The sequence below is a fragment of the Zootoca vivipara genome, chromosome 12 (assembly GCF_963506605.1).
Source record: "Zootoca vivipara chromosome 12, rZooViv1.1, whole genome shotgun sequence".
Classification (NCBI taxonomy): domain Eukaryota; kingdom Metazoa; phylum Chordata; class Lepidosauria; order Squamata; family Lacertidae; genus Zootoca; species Zootoca vivipara.
Window position 1 is genome coordinate 52,472,772 of NC_083287.1, and position 21,320 is coordinate 52,494,091.

Genomic DNA, 21,320 nt, shown 5'->3' on the forward strand with positions numbered 1-21,320 from the left:
TTTGTTGTGACTTGTTTCTGGGTTTTTTTTTATTTAAAGCAGCACACGCAAACACATGGCCAGACTGCATTTCTGATATCAGCATATTTATTTGATACAGGGGGTTGTGCCCCTGCTCGTTCTGCTTGCCATTTCCCCTACCTTAACTCCCCCCTCCCCTAGAGCTTCCCCTTCCCACCCCATGGAACGATGAAGCTTGCTTTTCACCTCCCCAACGCCATTTCTGGAGCCACTTCTCTTTTCCGCTCTGTAGCCCCACTTCACTCCTGTCTTCACCTCCAACCTCAAATCCACCCTCATCCTTTTGTGAAAGCTTCCTGGCACACAGACCACCCCTGTGGGAATCTCCTGCCCCTTCCTCCTCTTACACGTTGCTACTAAGAACCCTTTTCACCTTCTGCAGAATTATGAAAACATCTTCTCTTATTCTGCAGGTACTTGCAAGCCCCTGCTTTCATCTTCACCCACATTCCCACACCCGCTAATCCCTCCTTTCTGTTTATACACATTCCCATGAATTAGTCATGGAGTTCCCTGTCACTTTCCTAACTGCAAAACCTCCATTTTTTTTAAAAAAAAAGTGGCTTTGTTGTACTCGGACAACAGAGAGCCCTTCAAAATACTTTAATTGCACAAACCCTCCTGCAAAAGACGGATGGTCTGAGGTACCCACATCGCAACACCCAACCAACTTGATCCTGACTTGGCAATTTCTGTCTGAAGGCTTGTGTTGTTGTTGTTGTTTAGTCGTTTAGTCATGTCCGACTCTTCGTGACCCCATGGACCATAGCACGCCAGGCACTCCTGTCTTGCACTGCCTCCCGCAGTTTGGTCAAACTCATGTTCGTAGCTTCGAAGGCTTGTAGGGTGAAAGTATTCTGATACAGCTGTCACTTCTGCTGGAACAAGAGGGCTGGGTACCTCCCCCAAACCCTGGTAGTCATGAAAGCGAGGAACATCTTCAGACAGAGGACAGGCCATTCTGACAGGCGCCCCTCTTGGGACTGATTCTGTCCAGCATAGATAACTGTGTGACATAATTCACAGGGCTGTTATCTCTGGAGAGACTCCGATGCACCCGGGCAAAGCTGAGGTAATGTCGGTAGTGCCACTTCCGGAGGCATTTCTTGAACTCAGCCTGGACCTAAGATGGAGGAAGCAACAGCAGGAAAGGAAACAGAGGCTTACAGCTGGAACATAGTCAAAACACAGCCCCTAACTTCAGAGCCTCAAAGTGTCCCTATTTTCCAGGCACATCCCTGATTAAGAGAAGCCGCCTTGGTTTCTGATTTGATCCTGGAATGTCCCACTTTTCCTAAGGATGTCCCTATTTTCGTTGGAGGGTATGTAAGTATCCAACCCCAGAGCCATCTGAAGGCAATCCTGTATAAGGAAGGGGTTTTTTATGTTTAATGTTTTATTATGTTTTTATATGAATTAGAAGCTGCCCAGAGTGGCTGGGGCAACCCAGTCAGATATGCGGAGTATAAATAGTAAAATTATCATTGTGCAATGGGACGTCCCTATTTCCACCGGAGAAATGTTGGAGGGCAAGGAACTTTGCAGCCTCTTCCATCATTCTTGGGCGGGGGGGGGGGAGCAGATCTATGAAGATGTGTAAATTTCACCGATTGTGCTGGGGGGGGGGGGCAGGGAGAGCAGGCAAGGAAGAAGGAGGTGCATCCTTTTGTTGCCTAGGCAACGTGATGGTGCTTCCTTCCCATGCTGCCATGAGTGATCCCCTGTTGCCAGGGCAACCTGGCCACACACCCTCCCTCCCAGTTCGCAGCACAGGGCAGGAATGTATGGAGTCACCCAATTGCTTAATAAAGGGAATTAACTGTTCTCCCCAGCATGAACCTTAAAGGTAAAGGTACCCCTGACCGATAGGTCCAGTCGCGGACAACTCTGGAGTTGCACGCTCATCTCGCTCTATAGGCCGAGGGAGCTGGCGTTTGTCCCCAGACAGCTTCCAGGTCATGTGGCCAGGATGACTAAGCCGCTTCTGACGAACCAGAGCAGCGCACGGAAACGCTGTTTACCTTCCCACCGGAGCGGTACCTATTTATCTACTTTTTGGGATGTTTTCAAACTGCTAGCTGGGCAGGAGCTGGGACCAAACAACAGGAGCTCACCCTGTTGCAGGGATTCGAACCACTGACCTGATCGGCAAGCCCTAGGCTCTGTGGTTTAGACCACAGCGCCACCCACGTCCCAAGCTCGTGCCTTATGTGGGTGCAATGTTTGCAAAGAAGCCCCTATCCCAAATCGTGTTTTGGGTCTGGGGTGAGCTGAGATCTCAGTGAGGACCACCCACCCATTCCCAGTCACCCCCCTGCAGCCCTAAGGAATAGCAACTTGCTCCTTTGAAAGCCAGGCTTCTCAGAATGCTTGGTTTAGTGGCAGATACCCTGTTCTGTGTTCCTGCAGTGCAGGAATTTCGTGGGCCTCTATGCATCCTGGAAGGGCTTTTTTTTTTCAACTGGAATTTGTCAGAACTCAGGTCCAGCATCTCTCAGGTGGGCACCATTGCCATCATAAGAGAACATTGAGGGAGGTGTTCATGGTGAGTTCCGAACCTCTTTTTCTAGAAAAAGTGAGCGGGCGGGTGGGTGGCAGCGGCAGCGCCCATAGCTGAAGGCTTCGGCTGCGGGCGCTTGCCACCACTACCGCCACCGCTCGCTCACTGCGGCCGCCGCCGCTGGGGACCTCTCGGCGTCCCCTCCATAGGCAGGAGGAGCGCGAGCGTGGGCCTTGGGAGGGCGGCGGTGGTGCGGGGGTTTTGCGGGGCAGGCTCGGCAGCGCCCCCTCCATTTTCGTGCCCTAGGCAATGGCCTAGTCTGTCTAAATGGACGCACCGGCCCTGGAAACATGCATGACAGTGCCAGGTAAGCCTTGCCAGGAAGAAACATGCAGGTGTCAAGTGAGGAGTCACCACTAAAAAGGCTCTGTTCTCGTGTTGGCACCCTCCGAACCTTCTGAATAGGGGGCACATGGAGAAGGGCCTCAGGTGATGATTGCAAGCTCTGGTACATTCATTGGGGCAGGAAGATGGTCCTTGAGGTACTGGGCAGTGGCGGAGCTAGCTGCACAGGTACCTGGAGCGGCGCACATGCCATGCACCCAGGGATGGGGACGATCCACCCAAGGGGCGAGGCAATCCACCCACGAGGGCAATCGGTGCGGCAGCATGATCCTCCTGGCAGGGCGCTGATTGCGGCACAGCCGCATGATCCGCCCGGTGGGATTTTGTCACCCTCCTCTGGAATGACACCCGGAGCGGACCGCCCCCACCACACACCCCTTCCTACGCCCCTGGTACTGGGGTCCTGAGCTGCATAAGGCTTTAGGTAAAAAAAAAACACCCAGCACTTTCTCATTTCCACTTACTTCTCCGTTTAAGAAGCAGTACAGGAGAGCGACAACAAAGCCCTTTGAAAGAGAGTGAGAGAGAAGAGAATTGTGGGAGAAGCACACACCTACCAAACAAATGTGGCTTGATATGAAAGTGGGCAAGGCACTTGCGCACAAGGACTGTTGTTTCCTTGCCCTGCTTGTCACCTTTCTAGAGACATCTGGTTGGTCTATTTCAGAAAAGAGGATGCTGGACAGCCAGGCTCTTCTTGTTTGGCTACACACAAGCACATCTTGAAAGAGGGAAATGCTCCCATTGAACCAGAGAGTGGAAAGAATCAGGAAATGCTTAGTTCTCCAGGAGCTTGCTTTTGGATAGCTTCCAACAGGAGCAAGCCTCTCTGGCTTCCAGTTCTCCGGAGTGTAGGAATTTGTCTTATACTGAGCCCGGTCATTGGTCCATTCAATTGTAGATCCAGCTGTCTGGCATAATCTTCCAGGGATTGCAAGCAGGGGACATTCCCAGCCCTACCTAGAGATATTTGGAGCTTGAACTTTCTGCATGGGCGGCAGATGCTCTACCATTGCGCTGCAGACTTCCTGTATACCAGACATCCCCGGGGGATCCTTATCCACAACTCTGGTTATTCCTCCCCAAAGAAAGCTCAACAACTCTGGGCAATCCTCTCCTTCCACACACACACACCACACACGCTCTTCCTCCCTCCAATGACAATGGGTAGATCACTGCCAGATTTTTTATACTGGGAGTAGATCACAGTCTCTTGGGAGTTGGATGTGCCTGCTGGGATCTGTCTTATACCATCAGATAATTGGCTTATCTGGCTCAGTATTATCCACACTGATGGGCAGCATCTCTCCAGCGGTCCAGGGACAGAGTCTTATTCCAGCCCTACCTGGAGATGCTATTGGGTATTGAACCTGGGAGCTTCTGCAGGCAACGGTGGATTCCCTACCGCTGAGGTTCCCCAACTCTTACCTGAAAGGAACCCAAGCCTAGCTCAATGTACAGCCTGGCGACCATCCCAATGCTCTCTGGAAAGAAGGCAAAGATGATGTAGTGAGCCCCAAAGAGAGGGATGAGCAGCAACGTCGATTTTGCTAGTCTCCTGAAAGAGAGAATGTGGATGGAATATGAGTTCAGAAAAGGCCACACATCCCTGGGCAGCCAGAGATGACTCAGGTGGCAGTTTGCTGACAGGGTTCAGCAGGGGTGTACAAGGTTTCTCGGGCAGGGGAGGTGTTTCCAATGTGGAAAAAACTTCCACAGAACACTGGGGAGGTGGTGGTGGTGGATAAAAAATAATGACCTGGGTTCTCATTCATGGGGAAGGTGTATGCGTAGCTTGTGCATCACTGAGGTGGCAGAACAGAAAATACAGCAGAAGAGTCTTTCTGCTTCTGGTACAATGCTCCTGAATGTGGTTTCCGCAGCCCCCCCCCCCCCTGTGTGTCAGGAATGACCCAGCTCTAAGTGAGAGCAGAGATCAGCCAGGAATAGGGAGCCTTTCATGTTAGTCAGGCAGGGGAGAGCTGGCAGCTGCGGACTCCGACTCTTCCTGACCTTGACAGGTTGGCTGATAAGGCAGTAGCGGAGAGTGGGCTAGAACACAGCCAAAGCTCTCTGGAAGCTCAAATAGGCATGAACAGACACAGAGTCTCTCTGAAAAGGAAGAGGAGGGAGATGATCCTATAAATCTGAGGAGTTGGCGAATGGGAGGGCTGTTAGACAGGAAGCAAAACAAGAGACGTAAGGTGTGAAAGTTCAATATATTCTGTAGACACCGGAAGCAGTCTTCAGAAGGGTCATCTTGAGTGATAATACCACCGGCTGCGTTAGAGCTGTCCTTAGCTATCTGCTTGTTTTTTTGCAATAAACCCATTTTAATTACCTATGCTTACTGCGTTACCAAGCTGGGAACCTGGACTCCTGACACCATGAAACTGCAATCTTAGTGTCAGGCTTCATGGAATCGGCTTCCTCTTCCGTGGCAGTATATAAGCAGAACAAAGTAGAAGGAGTTTTCTTAAAAAATTTAATAATCACAGAGAACAAAGAACACATCTCCTAGAATGGCGGTGCTCCCAGTTAAGGATCCCACCCCCTTCTGTCCCTATTAATCTATGTCACTTCAACGTCTTGTAATCTGAGTTTATACCCTCTGTGCTTTCTGTTCTGCCACTTTCCAAGCTCTCCAAGACTTTGAAGAAGGGGGGTGAATGCTGTCCAGAGACTGTGAATCTGTTAACCCTTTCTTTTCCCGTGATTCTTCTCCTAGCTGTTCCCCATTCAGTATTTCCCAGCTTCTGCCTTCTGAACTATGTCCCTCTACAAACCGCTGTACCAAATCTATACTGTCCCCCTGCTCCTGGGAAGATTCAGGATCTGAATCAGGAGCAGGGGGAGGGGGAGGCTTTCACCATTCCTCCTCAGCACAGTCCCTGACACTTAAGCATGTTTACTCAGCAGCAAGTCCTGCTGGTATTCCAGGTTCAGGCCTGGTGATGGTAGTGAGCTGCCCTTGGTATCCCCCCCTATGCACAGAGTAGCACAGGGAGAGTTCAACCTTCCTCCTGCTTCATGATTCTGCCCATCTGCCACATAAGCCACAACTTTTGCAGAAATCTGCTTACAGTGCACAGCAGGGACAGAGAACTTGTTGACCGTGAGATGCTGTTAGATTGCAATTGGCTAATGGGAGCTGAAGCACATCAACACCTGGAGGTCCACAGATTGCTCATCCCTGGTCATAGCTGCCAAGTCTCCCGTTTTCCCCGGGAAACCCCCGTTTTTACTTACCTTTTCCCGGTGGTCCCCCGTATCACTTCGTCTCCCGTTTTTCTCCGTTATTTTCTCCGGCCGGCGGCCATTTTTTCCCCTTTCTGATTTGCCCTTCTATGGGCACAAAAAATGGCCGCCGCCGGCTTCAAAAGTCGCATCTACACATGGTCGGAAGTGCGTAGATGCGACTTCCGGTGTCGGCGGTGGCCATTTTGGTGCCCATAGATGGGCAGGGCGACACCGGAAGTTGTGTTGACGCACTTCCGGTCATGCGTAGAAGCTACTTTTGAAGCCGGCGGTGGCCATTTTTGGTGCCCATAGAAGGGCAAAGTGCCACCGGAGGTTACGTCGACGCAACTTCCGGTGTCACACGGCTGCCGGTCCCGGATTCTGCAGTCCGGGACTTGGAAGGTAAGTCCCTGGTGTATGCTGGACAATCGGTGTCTAACCTCTCCGGCTCATGAGGACGATAGCTTTGGCCACTTACACAAAATGCCTTGCATGCCTTCCTCCAGTCTTTGAAGATTTTAATTTCTGCACCAAAATCCGGATGACGTTGAGAAAGATAGCAAAGTTCATCTAGAGAGACAAGAGGGAATCTCAGCATTCCATCAAAGCTTAGTGAATAGATTTCCAGGTCGCATTACTTTACCGAGAAATAACCTCGGATTGTATCCAAATGAGGTAAACAAGTGTAAGATACAGCCCTTCCTCTCTATTAAATCTAAAACAGGTGGGTAGATTTGGAGAATATTTCTGATGGCAAGAAGACAACCAAGTACCTAGAGAGGTGGTAGTCAGCTTTCTTCCACTCAAGGTCTTCAGGCAGAAGCTGGAAAACCAGTTAATTGGGGTTGGTTTTTCTCTAGATCTCCTTTACTGAACAATTCATGTGGGATAGATGACCTACAGGTCCCCTGCAAATCCGCAAGGCCTTGATTTCGTAACGCAGATGCTTCTGTTGCAAGGGATTGTCAAGGACATTCTGCATGAACATGGAATCTAGGTTTTTCCGTGGGTCAGAGCTGTGTACCCAAACATCTGGCTAACCAACCATAATCTGTACATTCAGCCAAAACACAATCACCTCCATCCACAGTAATCAGGGAGCTGTGTACTGCCTCAGCCAAATCAAACAGGCAAAAATTGGGGAAATGCCTCACCCTGACTGAGCAATATCCCACTCTGTGGACAAGGAGGGGGGCCTGATCCAGCAGGCTCTTCTTAGGTTCTTAACATCTCAAAGGGCGCAAGGGCGGCACACAGCTGACTGAAGACAATTGCTGGGCTTTCTGTTTTTCAAAGCATTCATTTGATCAAAAGGAAAACTCACTATGACAGTTAATAGGATGGGTCCTTTGATGATCCACAGGACTGCCGAGCTCTCCTCGTCATCATCCCAGCATCTGAAACAGCCAATAGAAAAAGAAATAAATTATGTCTATTACCTTGAAAGTAGAGACTTCCTCCACCTCCTCTGTCATTTGATGGATGGCCATGTCGTGCTTTGTACAGTGGTACCCTGGTTCTCAAACGCCTTGGTGTCCCGCTTTGTGAACTTTTTTTGGAAGCCGAACGTGCTCCATTTTGAGTGTGATGCTAAGGTCTGTCTGTTTCTGCTATTTATTTTGCGTTCTTGTTTTCGCGACTCTTTTTGTTTCGTTTTTGTGACTGCGCGGAACCCAGTTCGGCTCCTGATTGATAGATTGATAGATTGATAGATTGATTGCTTGTGTGACTGCAGTACATTGTTTATTGCTTTCATTTCATGGATCGGTGGTCTCATTAGATAGTAAAAATCATGTTAAATAGCTGTTTTAGGGGTTGTTTTTCAAAAGTCTGGAACAGATTAATCCATTTTGCATTATTTTCTATGGGAAAGCGTACCTTGGTTTTGGAACGCTTTGGTTTTGGAATGGACTTCAGGAATGGATTAAGTTTGAGAACCAAGGTACTACTGTATACCAAATTTAAAACCCTTCCTTCTTGTCCCTGCTATCAGTTCCTCTTAATATTTCTGCTTCCTTTAACTCAAGGATCAGTACCAGAGAGAGGCAAGAGGTTTAAATGACCAACTGATCCATCTAGCTCAGTGTTCCTCAACCTTGGGCCTCCAGCTGTTTTGGGACTACAACTCCCATCATCCTTAGCTAGCAGGACCAGTGGCCGGGGATGATGGGAGTTGTAGTTCCAAAACAGCTGGAGGCCCAAGGTTGAGGAACACTGATCTAGCTCATTGCCAGCAGCTCTCCAGAGTTTCAGAAAGGGGACCTCCCCACCCCTATGTCAAAATGTTGGAGATCGAACCAGGGACCTTCTCACAAAGGAGGTGCTTAGTGCTGAACTATGTCCATTCCCCATTCTCAATTCACAGTTGTTGTAGTGCCCTAAATTAGGGATGGATAAATTTGCCCATTTCACTTTGTCTTCATTTCTCTTTTTAAATAATTCTTGAATTCAGTCCCCTGCATTTCTGCGGTAATTGTTGCATTAAAAAAATTCTCATGGGAATTTGTCAGACTCATAGTGCAAATTTCTCCTTAGTATCACATTTTTGCATGTGTTTTGGGCTAATGTTCCAATTCCTACAAGCAATGTTTCACCCAGGTGGCGCTGTGGGTTAAACCACAGAGTCTAGGGCTTGCTGATCAGAAGGTCGGCGGTTCGAATCCCTGCAACGGGGTGAGCTCCTGTTGCTTGGTCCCAGCTCCTGCCCACCTAGCAGTTCGAAAGCATATCAGAGTGCAAGTAGATAAATAGGGCCCGCTCCGGCGTTTCCGTGCGCTGCTCTGGTTCGCCAGAAGCAGCTTTGTCGTGCTGGCCACATGACCCGGAAGCTGTCTGCGGACAAAAGCCGGCTCCCTCAGCCTATAGAGCGAGATGAGCGCCGCAACCCCAGAGTCGGACACGACTGGACCTGATGGTCAGGGGCCCCTTTACCTTTACATTATATATCTATATCTATATCTATATCTATATCTATATCTAATCTATATCTATATCTGCACATATTAAATGCATCTTCTCTAATACAGTGGTACCTTGACTTATGAACGACTCAACAACCAAATTTCTCAACTTATGAGTGGGGCACACTTACGAATTTCTCGACATCCGAACAGAAACTGCAGTGATTCTAGATAGGGTTTTTTCAACTTACGAATTTTTAGATGGGGTTGCTTTGACTTACGAAATTTTTCCGTTTCCAATGCATTCCTATGGGAAATCGCGTTTCCAATGGCGCTTTTCGACTTACGAATTTTTCGACCTACGAAGGTGCCTTCGGAATGGATTAAATTTGTAAGTTGAGGCACCACTGTATGTCCATTTTTGTACACATGGTTTGTGTACAAAACTGCATCGCAAAATTCAGAGAAATGCAGATTTTGAAGAACAGTTGCGTCTTGGTTGGATGAATTTCTCTTTAAAATGCAAACAAACCTGAATAACCGCCCCCCCCCCTCTTATCACTTCCATTAATTTAGCCTCTGGAGACCTTGGTTTCCCCCATTTTAAAATGTCAGCATTTAAATTTCTGAGACTGAATGAAAACTTGGAACTTCTCCCTGTAATCATTTTGTGAAAATCTAGCAGTAAAAATAAATAAATAGATCACCCAGTATTCTGTCTGTAAATCCTGCTCAAGATCCATATCAATGTTATGATCACTGGTGCTCCTGAAACAAAGGGGGAAATGCAGATTAAATAGCAGTCGTAGATTAAAGTAAAATAGAATAAAATCAAGATATAAAATCACATCATACATAATAAAAATAAAAACAGCAACCCAATACCCCCTCCTCCCCAAAAACACATTTTAAAAGGGCATAGGATGTAGTTCAAGTCAGGCAATGACCTGGTTGAAAAGGAACGTTTTTGCCTGGCGCCTAAAGGTGTATAATGAAGGTGCAAGGCAAATTTCCCTGGGGAGAGCATTCCACAAATGGGGAGCCACTGCAAAGAAGGCCTGTTCTCGTGTTACCACGAGGAGGCACATGAAGATGGACCTCAGAGGATGATCTCAGAGTCCAGGTAGGTTCATATGGAAAGAGGTGGTCCTTGAGGTATAGCGGTCCTGAGCCGTTTAAATGAGGAGAGGGACTACCCTGCACACCAACTTGAACTCCTTGGAGTAAAAGGTGTACTATAAATGCAATTAATCAATCACACCTTGCCATTTGTTTCACACACAAAATGAAAAGAGGACCTGTTTGATTCCATTTTCATTTGTCACGAAATGAATGCACACCCCTTAATCACAGGGCCAGATCAACAAATCCGCTATAACTCATCCGATGAATCAACTATGATTTGATGAAGTTGGTGACAGCCCTAATACACGCCTGGTGAATGAAATCACGGACAGGAGTCAAAATATGAGCAGCAGAAGGGAAAGGATTATGATTGTAAACGAGGAAATATGTATTAGGTTCATAGCTGTCAACCCTCCATATTTTTTTTGCGGGAAACTCCCTTATTCCAAGCCACAGCTGTCAACTTTCCCTTTTTTTTGCTGGAAATTCCCTTATTCCAGCACCGTTTCTCACTGCTATCCTGGATTGTTAGATATAACGTAGACTGTCCCCGGGACAGGTGAGGCTGCGGATCCCTTATTTTCAAATCCGAAAGTGGACAGCTATGATTAGGTTAAAGTATGCTGTCTAACGCAGTAGGAAAAAAGAGTGGGAATAAAAACAACATGGAGGTAAGGGTGAGAAGTCAAATTGCTAGGGGAAATAATTACTGAAGTTGATTTGTTTCTGAAAATTCTGAGGCACACGAACGCAACTGGATGCAGAGAAGACATCTCCAAGCAATTCAAACAAGTGTCCCAAACCCGTAGGCAAGGATAAGGTGTTTGTTTGTTTAACGCAGTGGCATGCAATGTATTTCTCCCTCCAAAAGATTGGACTTCAATTCCCATCAGCACTGGCACGGCCAATGGAGAAGGTTGATGGAAATCGTAGTCCAACAAAATCTGGAGTTCATCACCCTTGACTTAATTGAAAAACACCAAGTGTGCTTGCCGATCTTAGCAGGGGGTGGGAAGAATTTGGAATCCAGTTCGGTTGGGTGAGAGGGAATGTCAATAATAATAATAATAATAATAATAATAATAATAATAATAATAATAATAATTTATACCCTGCCCATCTGGCTGGGTTTCCCCAGCCACTCTGGGCAGCTCCCAACAGAATATTAAAAACATGATAAAACATCAAACATTAAGAACTTCCCTAAACAGAGCTGCATTCAGATGTCGTCTGAAAATCAGATAGTTCTTTATTTCCTTGACATCTGGTGGGTGTTCCACAAGGCAGGCACCACTACCAAGAAGGCCCTCTGCCTGGTTCCCTGTAACTTCACTTCTCACAGTGAGGGAACCACCAGAAGGCCATCGGCATTAGACCTCAGTGTTTGGGCTGAATGATGGGGGTGGAGAAGCTCCTTCAGGTATACTGGGCCAAGGCCGTTTAGGGCTTTAGAGGTCAGCACCAACACTTTGAATTGTGCTCGGAAACGTACTGAGAGCCAATGTAGATCTTTCAAGACCAGTGTTATATGGTCTCGGCAGCTGCTCCCAGTCATCAGTCTAGCTGCCGCATTCTGGATTAGTTGTAGTTTCCGGGTCACCTTCAAAGGTAGCCCCATGTAGAGCGCATTGCAGTAGTCCAAGCGGGAGATAACCAGAGCATGCACTACTCTGGTGATACAGTCTGCAGGCAGGTAGGGTCTCTGCCTGCGTACCAGAGGGAGCTGGTAGACAGCTGCCTTGGACACAGAAGTCAAAGCCGTCTACTAACCCCAGCCAATCAGGATGAAACTCCATGCATACTGTTTGTCCGACACAAAGGTCAGCATCAGTAGGGTTTGCAGATACATGCCCTCGACCAGCAACCAGAAGAAGTTGGCTAGGATGCTGAACTGGAAGAAAGCCACTGCAGACTTGCATGCCACCTGCAGGACAAAACAAGGTTCCTTTCAGACAATGAGGTTCTTTCATCAGGTAAGATTTCCCCCAGAGCAACATTCAACTGAGGGCTGTGACTTTTTTCTTCTCCTGGCAGGGATGTTGATGATTATAGAATCGTAGAATCATAGAGTTGGAAGGCATCCTGAGGGTCATCTGGATTTACGTATAAGCTAAACAAGCTATAGCTTAGGTCCTCAAGAGTAGGGCCCCCCCAAAAAAAATAAAGGGGAAAATACTGGATTTCCAAAATATGACATAAAAAACAAATAAAATAAAACCTACATACAGCAACAGTGTTCTGTGTTGTGTAGGCTCCTATGATGTAAGTAATGGGCCCCGCCTGCTAGCCTGCTCCCTAAAATATCACTGGTTTGCTCATTTCTATATATAGGGTGCCTACATTCTGCATGGACGGGTTGCATGGCCACATGGGCAAATGGCTTGAGATACCTATAAGGTCCATAAATGACCATATAGCATATATTCAACTCAAAAAACAGTGAGATTTTGTTGTTGACAAAGGACAGCTGGACATATAAAGGGCCCCATTACCTTCAGTTAGCTCAGGGCCTCATCAAACCTAAATTCAGCCCTCGTCATCACAGCTAACGAATCCCTGATGATTGACCATCCAATCCCTGTTTAAAAACCTCCAAGGAAGGAGAATCGAACACCTTCCACTGTCAAACAGCCCATACAAAGGGAAATTTCTTCCTAATACTTGGGTAAATGTTGATGGTGGGTTGGGGGTGGTGAGGATTTTCCTAATTAATCACTCACAAAAGAGTCTCTAAATAACTCACCCCCCCCCAAAAAAAATTAGGAAGCAAATGTACAATGTGTGTACATAAAAACCAAAACACATTGCATTCAAACCATTACAGTGGCTCATAAATGGACCCAGAAAAACCTCGGCAGCACCAAACAGCTATCAATAAGCAGCAGAAAAATGGCCACAGGGTGTGGGTGATGGTACCAGGTGGACATCCCTAGGGAGAGCCTCCCAGCCACAACTGGGAAAGGTTGGTAAGTGAAGCTATTGTCTGACAGAAAGAACTTTTCCGCTCTTGAGGAAGTGATGGACTGGTTTTGCTTGGGACTAGTACTCTGCTCATGCTTAAAGTCTGTACATTCATTCATTCCCTCCCTCCTTTTTTCAGAAAGGGCCGTGGAATCTCCCCGGTACTCTCCACCTCACAAAGCGAACAGAGTCAAAGTCTGCCCCCAAGACTTCTTACCCACTAGGGAAATCAGGAATCATGAAATGGCCATGTTGAATAAGGTCAAAGCCATTCTCCCACCCCCCTCACGAAAGCAAAACAGAAGCCATGTCTGAGAAACCTCATAGCCCACCCCTTCTGCAAACACAAAGCTTTTGTGCAAACTATCTATTTTCAAAAGCGGGTGAGATGCGTACCGATGACATCAGGCAGTGGTCCATGCTGTCATCGGAGAACAAAATGGTGTCTTTTGTGAAAACGGCAGCTGCCCTCAGGACGAAGGAGACAAACAGATGCATGTGGATATAATTCCGTGTGCAGTGGAATTTCCTGGAAGGGGGAAGGAAAGCAAAATTATCAGTTTTGCAGGCTGACAAAACCTCGCTGAATTGAGCTGAATTCTGCTTTCAGGGCACCTAAATGGTGGCTTTGGCTACGGGACTGATAGGAATGGCCACCAACTTGGGTATCTTTAACAGGGATTTAGCTTACATGGAGTTAGGGATGGGAGATTCTGTCAATTTCTATCTTTTTTTTTTTAACATAACTTTATTGAAATTCATAAATAACATACATAATATACATAATATACACACTCTTAATTTGACAAAAATGGAAACAACCATGTACTGATACTCTTCTTTGGATTCACAAAAATTAAACTTAGTTTAAATTTATACAATCTCTTTTTTCCTATCTTTTTACTAACATAAAATAGACTTCCTATCATTTCCCGATGCAAACTTTCTTTCTAGTGTTGAATGTACTTTACATTATTACCTTACTCTTTCTGTATTTTCTAATACTTTCCTACAACAGTTTGTACTCATTACGGTACCTTATTTCTTAGCAATTACTTTGTTTAAAGTAATTGAAAGAGATTCTGTCAATTTCAGCTCCTCTCAGCTTCTAATTTTCCCAACTTTACGGTCCGTTCTCCACATTTCCACATCCGCTGGTGATTTATTTATTTAGAAGACCTCATGAAGAATCTCCAGCATTTTATTTCGAACTTTGCGATTTCGAATTGCAAAGCGATTCTCCCTAATTCCGTGTAATTTTGTATGTTTTTTTAACCAACATTTAAATAATGTTACTTACCTGTTGCCTCGTGTTTTCCAGGCATGGGTCTGTACTTTAAAGCACTGTGTCTGAGTGCTTTATTTTCACCCTTGACCTTTCCCCAAGAAAAACCACTCTTTAAAAGCTGCAGCGCAACCAACTTCAATTGCTCCAACTTAGGACTAAGGAGTAGATTTTCATGGGGAAAGCTTGGAGCAAAAAGAATATGAGTGAGTGAGTGAGTGAGCGAGCGAGCACTCAGATATGGAGCTGGAAAGTTAAGTGCTGCTAAGCCCTTATATGCACACTTGAGCCCTCGAATCTTCCCCCGTTACTTGGCTTGAGGACTGCAACGCAAAATTCAGAGAAGTGCCAATGTAGATGACTGCGTTTCAGTTCTCAATGAGTTTTCGAAGGTGGAATTTAGGTAAGTTCACTTTTGAATCTTAATATCAGGGTCATGGGTTTGAGCCCCACCTTGGGCAAAAAGAATAAATCCTGCCTTGCAGAGGGTGGACTAGATGGCCCGTGTGATCCCTTCTAAAACTATAATTCAATGATTCCATGAATGTGAATTAAATTTCTCCTCCATCTCCACGTGGCACTTAGACTACATCCAGTCTTTATTGAGCATTCATCTTGATTAGCTTGTGGGGTGTTAACATGCCATCCTGTTCACTGTTAATTCATTCCACATTTCCCCATCACTTCCCTAACGTCAAAGGAGTTTCTATTTTCAAAGTGGTTTTGTTGCGCAAGGGTGACTGAGCTCTTTAATCTGCTTTAAATGTGAAAAACTAATTTTCCGGTACACGTTTGAATTCCACCTGCAAAATTGTGGCCGTCCAGAGGAGCCCAGGGTTGTGATGGAGTCGAATGGACAAATTTTGCTCCCCATCAAAATCTGAGTAAACACACAAACCCCTGTGTTGCAAAATATGACTCAGCAATATCAAAAGCAACATGATGGCCAAAAACAATTACAATGTGAAACTTTATGGAATAATTCAAAACATGAAGATTAACAGACTAAAGTCTCTGAAAGTCTCTGAAAGTCTCTGAGAGTACTGAATGAATCATGGTGCCAGACTTTACCCGGCAGAGAACAAGCTTGAAGCTTTGTAATCAGCAATGTCCAGTTCTTATGTCCAACTCTGAACAGTGTTTCAGGATAGCAACTATTATTTTGTTGAATTCTTCATCAGCCAATCGGAAAGATATATAATTTCTTCATAAACCAATCTGTCACAGTGGCCGGAGTGGACTACTTCAGAGTAACGACGCTACGCAGCTCTGCATTTTATTCTTTTATTGGTGCTGCGTATTTACAGTGCTCAAGTCATTGCTATTTACACGGAGCGATGTTGTCAGTCGGTTTCAGAACCTCCTAATGGCTTTTGGCGCGTCTTTCTCCAACACAAAAGCTTTGGCAGACCCATCCTCTTGCCCCTCCTCTTCCTGCGTAATTCTGGAGTTGGGGGGATGGGTCTTCCCCCCTTACTTGCCCCTTCCTGTCCCACCTGGGACCCTGGCTCCTCTACCCTGCCTGAGCCTCGGACACGACTTCCTGCTTCCCCACTGGAATCGGAACTCTCCCTGCTTTCCCCTTTGCTCGGGGACGGGCTTGAACTCAGGAGGGGAGGGACTTCGCGATATCCCCTGTCCCTCACATCCACCCCCCTCCCAAGCTCTCCTTCACCCCTCCCCAGGCCCCCCCCATGTGTCGGTGACGACTGGAAGCCTAAAAACTCGGTGCTCTCCGATCCCGTTGGTGTGAACACCTCCCCCCAGTCCTGCGAGCCCCCCCCTTCCGCCTGGGAGGACGGGAATCCCAAAAAGTCCGTGGCGTCTGAGCTGGTGGGGGTAAAAATGTTTTGCCAATCTGCTCCTTCCTCTGACTGGGTGGATCTTGGCGACACCCATACCTCATCCTCTGGTTCCTCAAACTCCGCTTCCCAGCGCCATGGTGAGCTGTTCTCCCGTGCCTCCTCCTCCTCCCCCTCCCTTTCCATGTGCCAGGGCTTGGGTCTGTGGGGAAAGAGGGCGTGAAATTCTTCCACCAAGAATTCCTCCTGTATCTGAGTGGCGGGAACCCATTCATTCTGGGACGGTGGAGCATCCTCCCATGCCATGAGGTACTCCAGGCCCCCCACCCCCCACCTTGAATCCAGGATGGCCGTGGCCTCATTGAGTTGCTCCCTGTTTTCCCTCTCCCCCCCTCCCTCGGGGGTTTGTTCGCTGTCCCTGAGCCTGCTGCTTTCCCTGTACGGCGACAGCAGCGATCTATGAAACACTGGATGCACCCTCATGTCCTCTGGCAGTGCCAGCCTGTATGCCACCGGGTTGACCTGTTGCGTGACCGTGAAGGGGCCCAGCCATTTGGGTGCCAGCTTCTTGCACCTCCCTCTGGTGGGAAGGCCCTCCGAGGACAACCACACCTTGTCCCCCACCCTGATGACCTCCCCTTGTCGCCTGTGGCGATCTGCCCCCTTTTTGTACGCTTCCTTGGCCCTCTCCAAGTGTTCTCTGAGCTGCTGGTGCACCGTCTCCAGTTCCTCTGCCCAATCCTCAGCCTGTGGGCCCTCCTCCTCCTCCTCCTCCCTCTCCCTCTCTGGGAAAGATCTGAGGTCGCGCCCGTAATTGGCCTTAAAGGGCGACACCCCTGTGGAGACGTGCACTGCATTGTTGTAGGCAAATTCTGCTAGTGGCAAGCGATCCACCCAGTCCGTTTGCCGCTGGCTGACGTAGCATCTCAGGTACTGCTGCAGAATGGCGTTGACCCTCTCCGCTTGTCCGTTGGTCTGCGGGTGTCTAGCCGTCGACAAGCTGACCTCCACCTGCAGGAGGTTCATGAGCCGCCGCCAGAACCTGGAAACAAATTGGCGGCCACGATCCGAAATAACCCTTAAAGGTAATCCATGCAGTCTGAAAATGTGATCAACAAACAGTTTGGCTGTCTCTTCTGCCGAGACTGCCCTGGCACACGGTATAAAGTGACACATTTTGGACATGAGGTCCACCACCACCAACACTGCAGTCTTACCCCTGGACGAAGGCAGATCTGTGATGAAGTCCATGGACACCACTTCCCACGGCCTGTGTGGTGTGGCTAAGGGCTCCAGCAACCCTGGTGGCGCTGCTCTGACCACCTTCGCCCGCTGGCAGGTGGTACAGCCCCTTACATAGTCTCGAACATCTTCCCGCACCCCTGGCCACCAGAAGTGTCTCATGACTAGGTGAGCGGTTTTGTCCCTTCCAAAATGCCCCGCTGTAGGGTTGTCGTGCATCTGCTTGAGGACCGTACGTCGAAGCTGGGTGGTGGGTAGGTACAGCGCACCCTTGTAGAAAAGCAGCCCTCTGCGTTCTGCAAAGTCTTTTGCCTGCTCCCTCCCCCCTCTCAGTTCTCTGAAGATGCGGTTGGCAAATTCATCCGCTGCCGTCAGTGCTGTGAGTTCTGCCGCGCTCACCACAGCTGCTCCGCAGGACCATGCCGACGGGGGGAAAATGTGCCTTGGGGCTGGTGGCGCCTCCTCCTCCATGTACTCTGGCTTGCGGGAGAGGGCATCCGCCCTGACATTCTGCTCCCCCGGGATGTAGTGGATGGAGAAGTTGAAGTTCGAGAAGAACTCTGCCCACCGTATCTGCCGCTGGTTGAGCACCCTGGCAGTTCTCCAGAACTCCAGGTTCTTGTGGTCTGTGCACACCTGGATGGGGTGCTTTGCGCCCACCAGGAAGTGTCGCCAGTGCTGGAACGCAGCGTAGATCGCAAGAAGTTCCCTATCAAACACTGTGTAGTTGCGTTCAGGCTGTGTCAGCTTCCTGGAGAAGAAGGCACAGGGTCTCCACTCCCTGTTGGCGTCCAGTTGCAACAAAATTGCGCCCACAGCTTTCTCAGAAGCATCTGTCTCAATGCGTAGGGGCGCGTCCTGCACCACATGGAACAGGTTTTGGTCTGAGGCGAACACTCTCTTGAGGCTTTCGAACGCTGCTTGCGCCTCTGGTGTCCACTTGAACTTCTGCTTGCCTCTCAGGCAGTCCGTGATGGGAGCCGTAACGCGAGAGAAGTTCTTGATGAACTTCCTGTAGAAGTTAGCGAAGCCTAGTAGGCGTTGGGCATCTTTGCGCGTCCTGGGGCTGTGCCAGTCCAGGATGGCCTGCACCTTGTCCTTGTCCATCGCCAGCCCCTTGTCTGACAGCTTGTAGCCCAGGAAGTCCACCTCTTTGGTGTGAAACTTGCACTTCTCCAGCTTCACATACAGGTGGTTCTCCTTCAGGCGTTGCAACACCTCTCTGACATCTTTCACGTGCTGCACTGGGTCATTCGAGTAGATAAGGATGTCATCTAGGAAGACCAAGCATTTCCTGAAGAGGAGGGACCCCAGGACGTGGTGCATGAAGGCCTGGAAGCATGCTGAGCCCCCTTGCAAACCGAAGGGCATCACCAGATATTCAAAAGAGCCCAGAGGCGTGAACATCGTGGTTTTCCATTCATCTCCTTCCCGGATCCTGATCAAGTTGTACGCCCCCCTTAGGTCCAGCTTGGTGAAAATCTTGCCCCTGCGTGCCGCTGTCAGGAGATCATCCACTCTGGGCATGGGGAAAGCCACTGGCTCTGTCACCGAATTCAGCCGTCTAAAGTCCACCACAAGACGGCGCTGTTGCGTGTCTTTCTTGTCCACCCAGAAGACCGGGCTGCCCCCTGCTGCCTTGCTTTCCCTTATGAACCCCCGCTTGAGGTTCTTGTCGATGAAAGCGCGCAGATCCTCCAGCTCCTGGTCTGACATGGCGTACAGCTTGGCTGGGGGTATCGTCGCCCCTGGCACCAGGTTGATCTGGCAGTCAAAAGGCCTGTGCGGGGGTAGGTGGTCGGACTCCGCTTCGCTGAAGACCTCCTGCAGGTCCCAGTACTGCTTGGGTATTGCCTCACCCCCTTTGATATGCATGGTGGCCACCGTGGCTATCGGAGGCCCCTCCCCTGGTTGGTGCTGCATGCAATGTTCCAGACAAAAGTCCGACCCAAACGTGATGCACCTCTGGTGCCAACTGATGGAGGGGTCGTGGCGCGCCAGCCAGCTCATGCCCAAGACGATGGGGGGGTCTGAGATGGTGGTGACGTTGAACGCCAGTGTCTCTGAGTGCCTTCCCACCGTCATTCTCATGGGGGGGGTTTGATGTGTGATGGCCCCTCCCAGTAGCTCCCTGCCGTCAATGGTTGCCACGTGCAGAGGAAAATCCAACTGCAAAAGCTGGATTTGGTGCTCTTCTGCAAAGCTTCTCGAGAAGAAGTTGGCGGACGCCCCACTGTCAATTAAGGCGAGGACCGTCAGGGGATAGCCATTTGGGAGCGTTAGCGTCACTTCTAGAACCACTCCTGCTCTGGGAGGGGTGGGCTGGCTCTGCACCTCTCTGTGCGGGTGGGCGGGCTGGGGCTGTTGTCTGCTGACTGTGCCTGGCTGCTGCCCCTTGTCTCCTGCAGCCAGGCTTTCCCGTTTCCCTGCTGTGGTGCTGCGTCAGTGGGGGAGGGCACCACCGTTCCCGCCTTTCCTTGCCACTCCCTGCGATGTGGGCAGTCTCTGACGAGATGCTGGGGTGAGTTGCAGAGAAAGCAATTCCCGCCCCTTCCCTCCTTGCGTCTTGGCGCCGCTGGGGTTTGAAAAGCCCGCGCGCGCGCGCTATCAATCTGCATGGGCTCCTGGTCCTGGCTGGCTCCAGGCGTGGCTTGAAAGGGTTGTTGAGGGAGTGGCTTCTCCTGCGACCGTGGGAACCAAGCCCGCTTTGCGCGCGTCGCTTGCTTGTCGTTCCACCGGGATTCCTGCCTCACCCCCACCGCCAGAGCTGCTTTGCTCAGCTGATCCATAGTACTGGGCTTTGGACCTCTCGAGAGTTCATCCTTCACCTCCTCGCTCAAACCCAAGTAAAACGCAGCTTGCATGGGAGGCGAATCCAAAACCCACCCCAGTCTGTGCACCAGCATGGTGAATTTCGCCCAATATGCGCGAACTGTCATATTTCCTTGGCGTAAATTATGCAGTTCCTCCTTAGTCTGGTCCAAATGACTATCGGACGAATACATCGTCCTCAAACCTTCTAGAAATTGTTGGACATTTTTCATGCAAGGATTCTTGGTTGCGATTAATGGTCTTAGCCACTCCCTGGCTGCTCCGGTGAGATGTTCCACAATAAACGCTACTCTGTGCTCATCATCGGGGAACTCATTCTGGTGCAGCTCAAGAGCATACACGATCTCAGTCTCAAAGCCCTGAAACTCCTTCGGGTCTCCATTGAACTTGCTTACAAGGGTCCCTGCTCTCCTTCCTGGCAGCACTTGGACTTGGGGAGCCCCTCCCGCCTTGTTTTTCTCTGCATCCAGCTTGTTTTGGAGGTCTACCGCCACCGCCCTTAAATGCTGCTCTTTTTCCTGGAGCTCTCTCACCTGTTCCGCAAGTTGTAGCCGGTCGTCCTGGACCTTCTTAGTCTCCTCTTTAGCTGCCTTCAATTCTCCCTGCGCCTGCAGCGACAGCTGTTGCAGTTCTAGCTGGGCTTGCTCAGCGATCTGCCGCCACTTCTCCGCCTCGGACACGCTCATCCCGGCAACTCCGAAGTAGCCCAAAAATGATTAGGAGGTTGCTGTCACAGTGGCCGGAGTGGACTACTTCAGAGTAACGACGCTACGCAGCTCTGCATTTTATTCTTTTATTGGTGCTGCGTATTTACAGTGCTCAAGTCATTGCTATTTACACGGAGCGATGTTGTCAGTCGGTTTCAGAACCTCCTAATGGCTTTTGGCGCGTCTTTCTCCAACACAAAAGCTTTGGCAGACCCATCCTCTTGCCCCTCCTCTTCCTGCGTAATTCTGGAGTTGGGGGGATGGGTCTTCCCCCCTTACTTGCCCCTTCCTGTCCCACCT

At 49.1% G+C, this 21,320-nt stretch overlaps 1 protein-coding gene across 1 annotated transcript in view; it reads right to left on the minus strand.

Annotated features, from left to right (window-relative positions):
* Nucleotides 1-900: 900 nt before the first annotated feature.
* LOC118092085 (vasoactive intestinal polypeptide receptor 1) overlaps nt 901-21,320 on the minus strand; it is a 163,497-nt gene continuing 143,077 nt past the window's right edge. The window contains exons 7-14 of the mRNA XM_060281068.1: nt 13,549-13,681; nt 11,962-12,115; nt 9,774-9,834; nt 7,491-7,563; nt 6,645-6,736; nt 4,355-4,484; nt 3,391-3,432; nt 901-1,144 (exon numbers count right to left, since the gene is read on the minus strand). Coding sequence (XP_060137051.1) covers nt 962-1,144; nt 3,391-3,432; nt 4,355-4,484; nt 6,645-6,736; nt 7,491-7,563; nt 9,774-9,834; nt 11,962-12,115; nt 13,549-13,681 — 868 coding nt within the window. The 3' untranslated portion in view covers nt 901-961. The remainder of the gene's footprint in view (nt 1,145-3,390; nt 3,433-4,354; nt 4,485-6,644; nt 6,737-7,490; nt 7,564-9,773; nt 9,835-11,961; nt 12,116-13,548; nt 13,682-21,320) is intronic.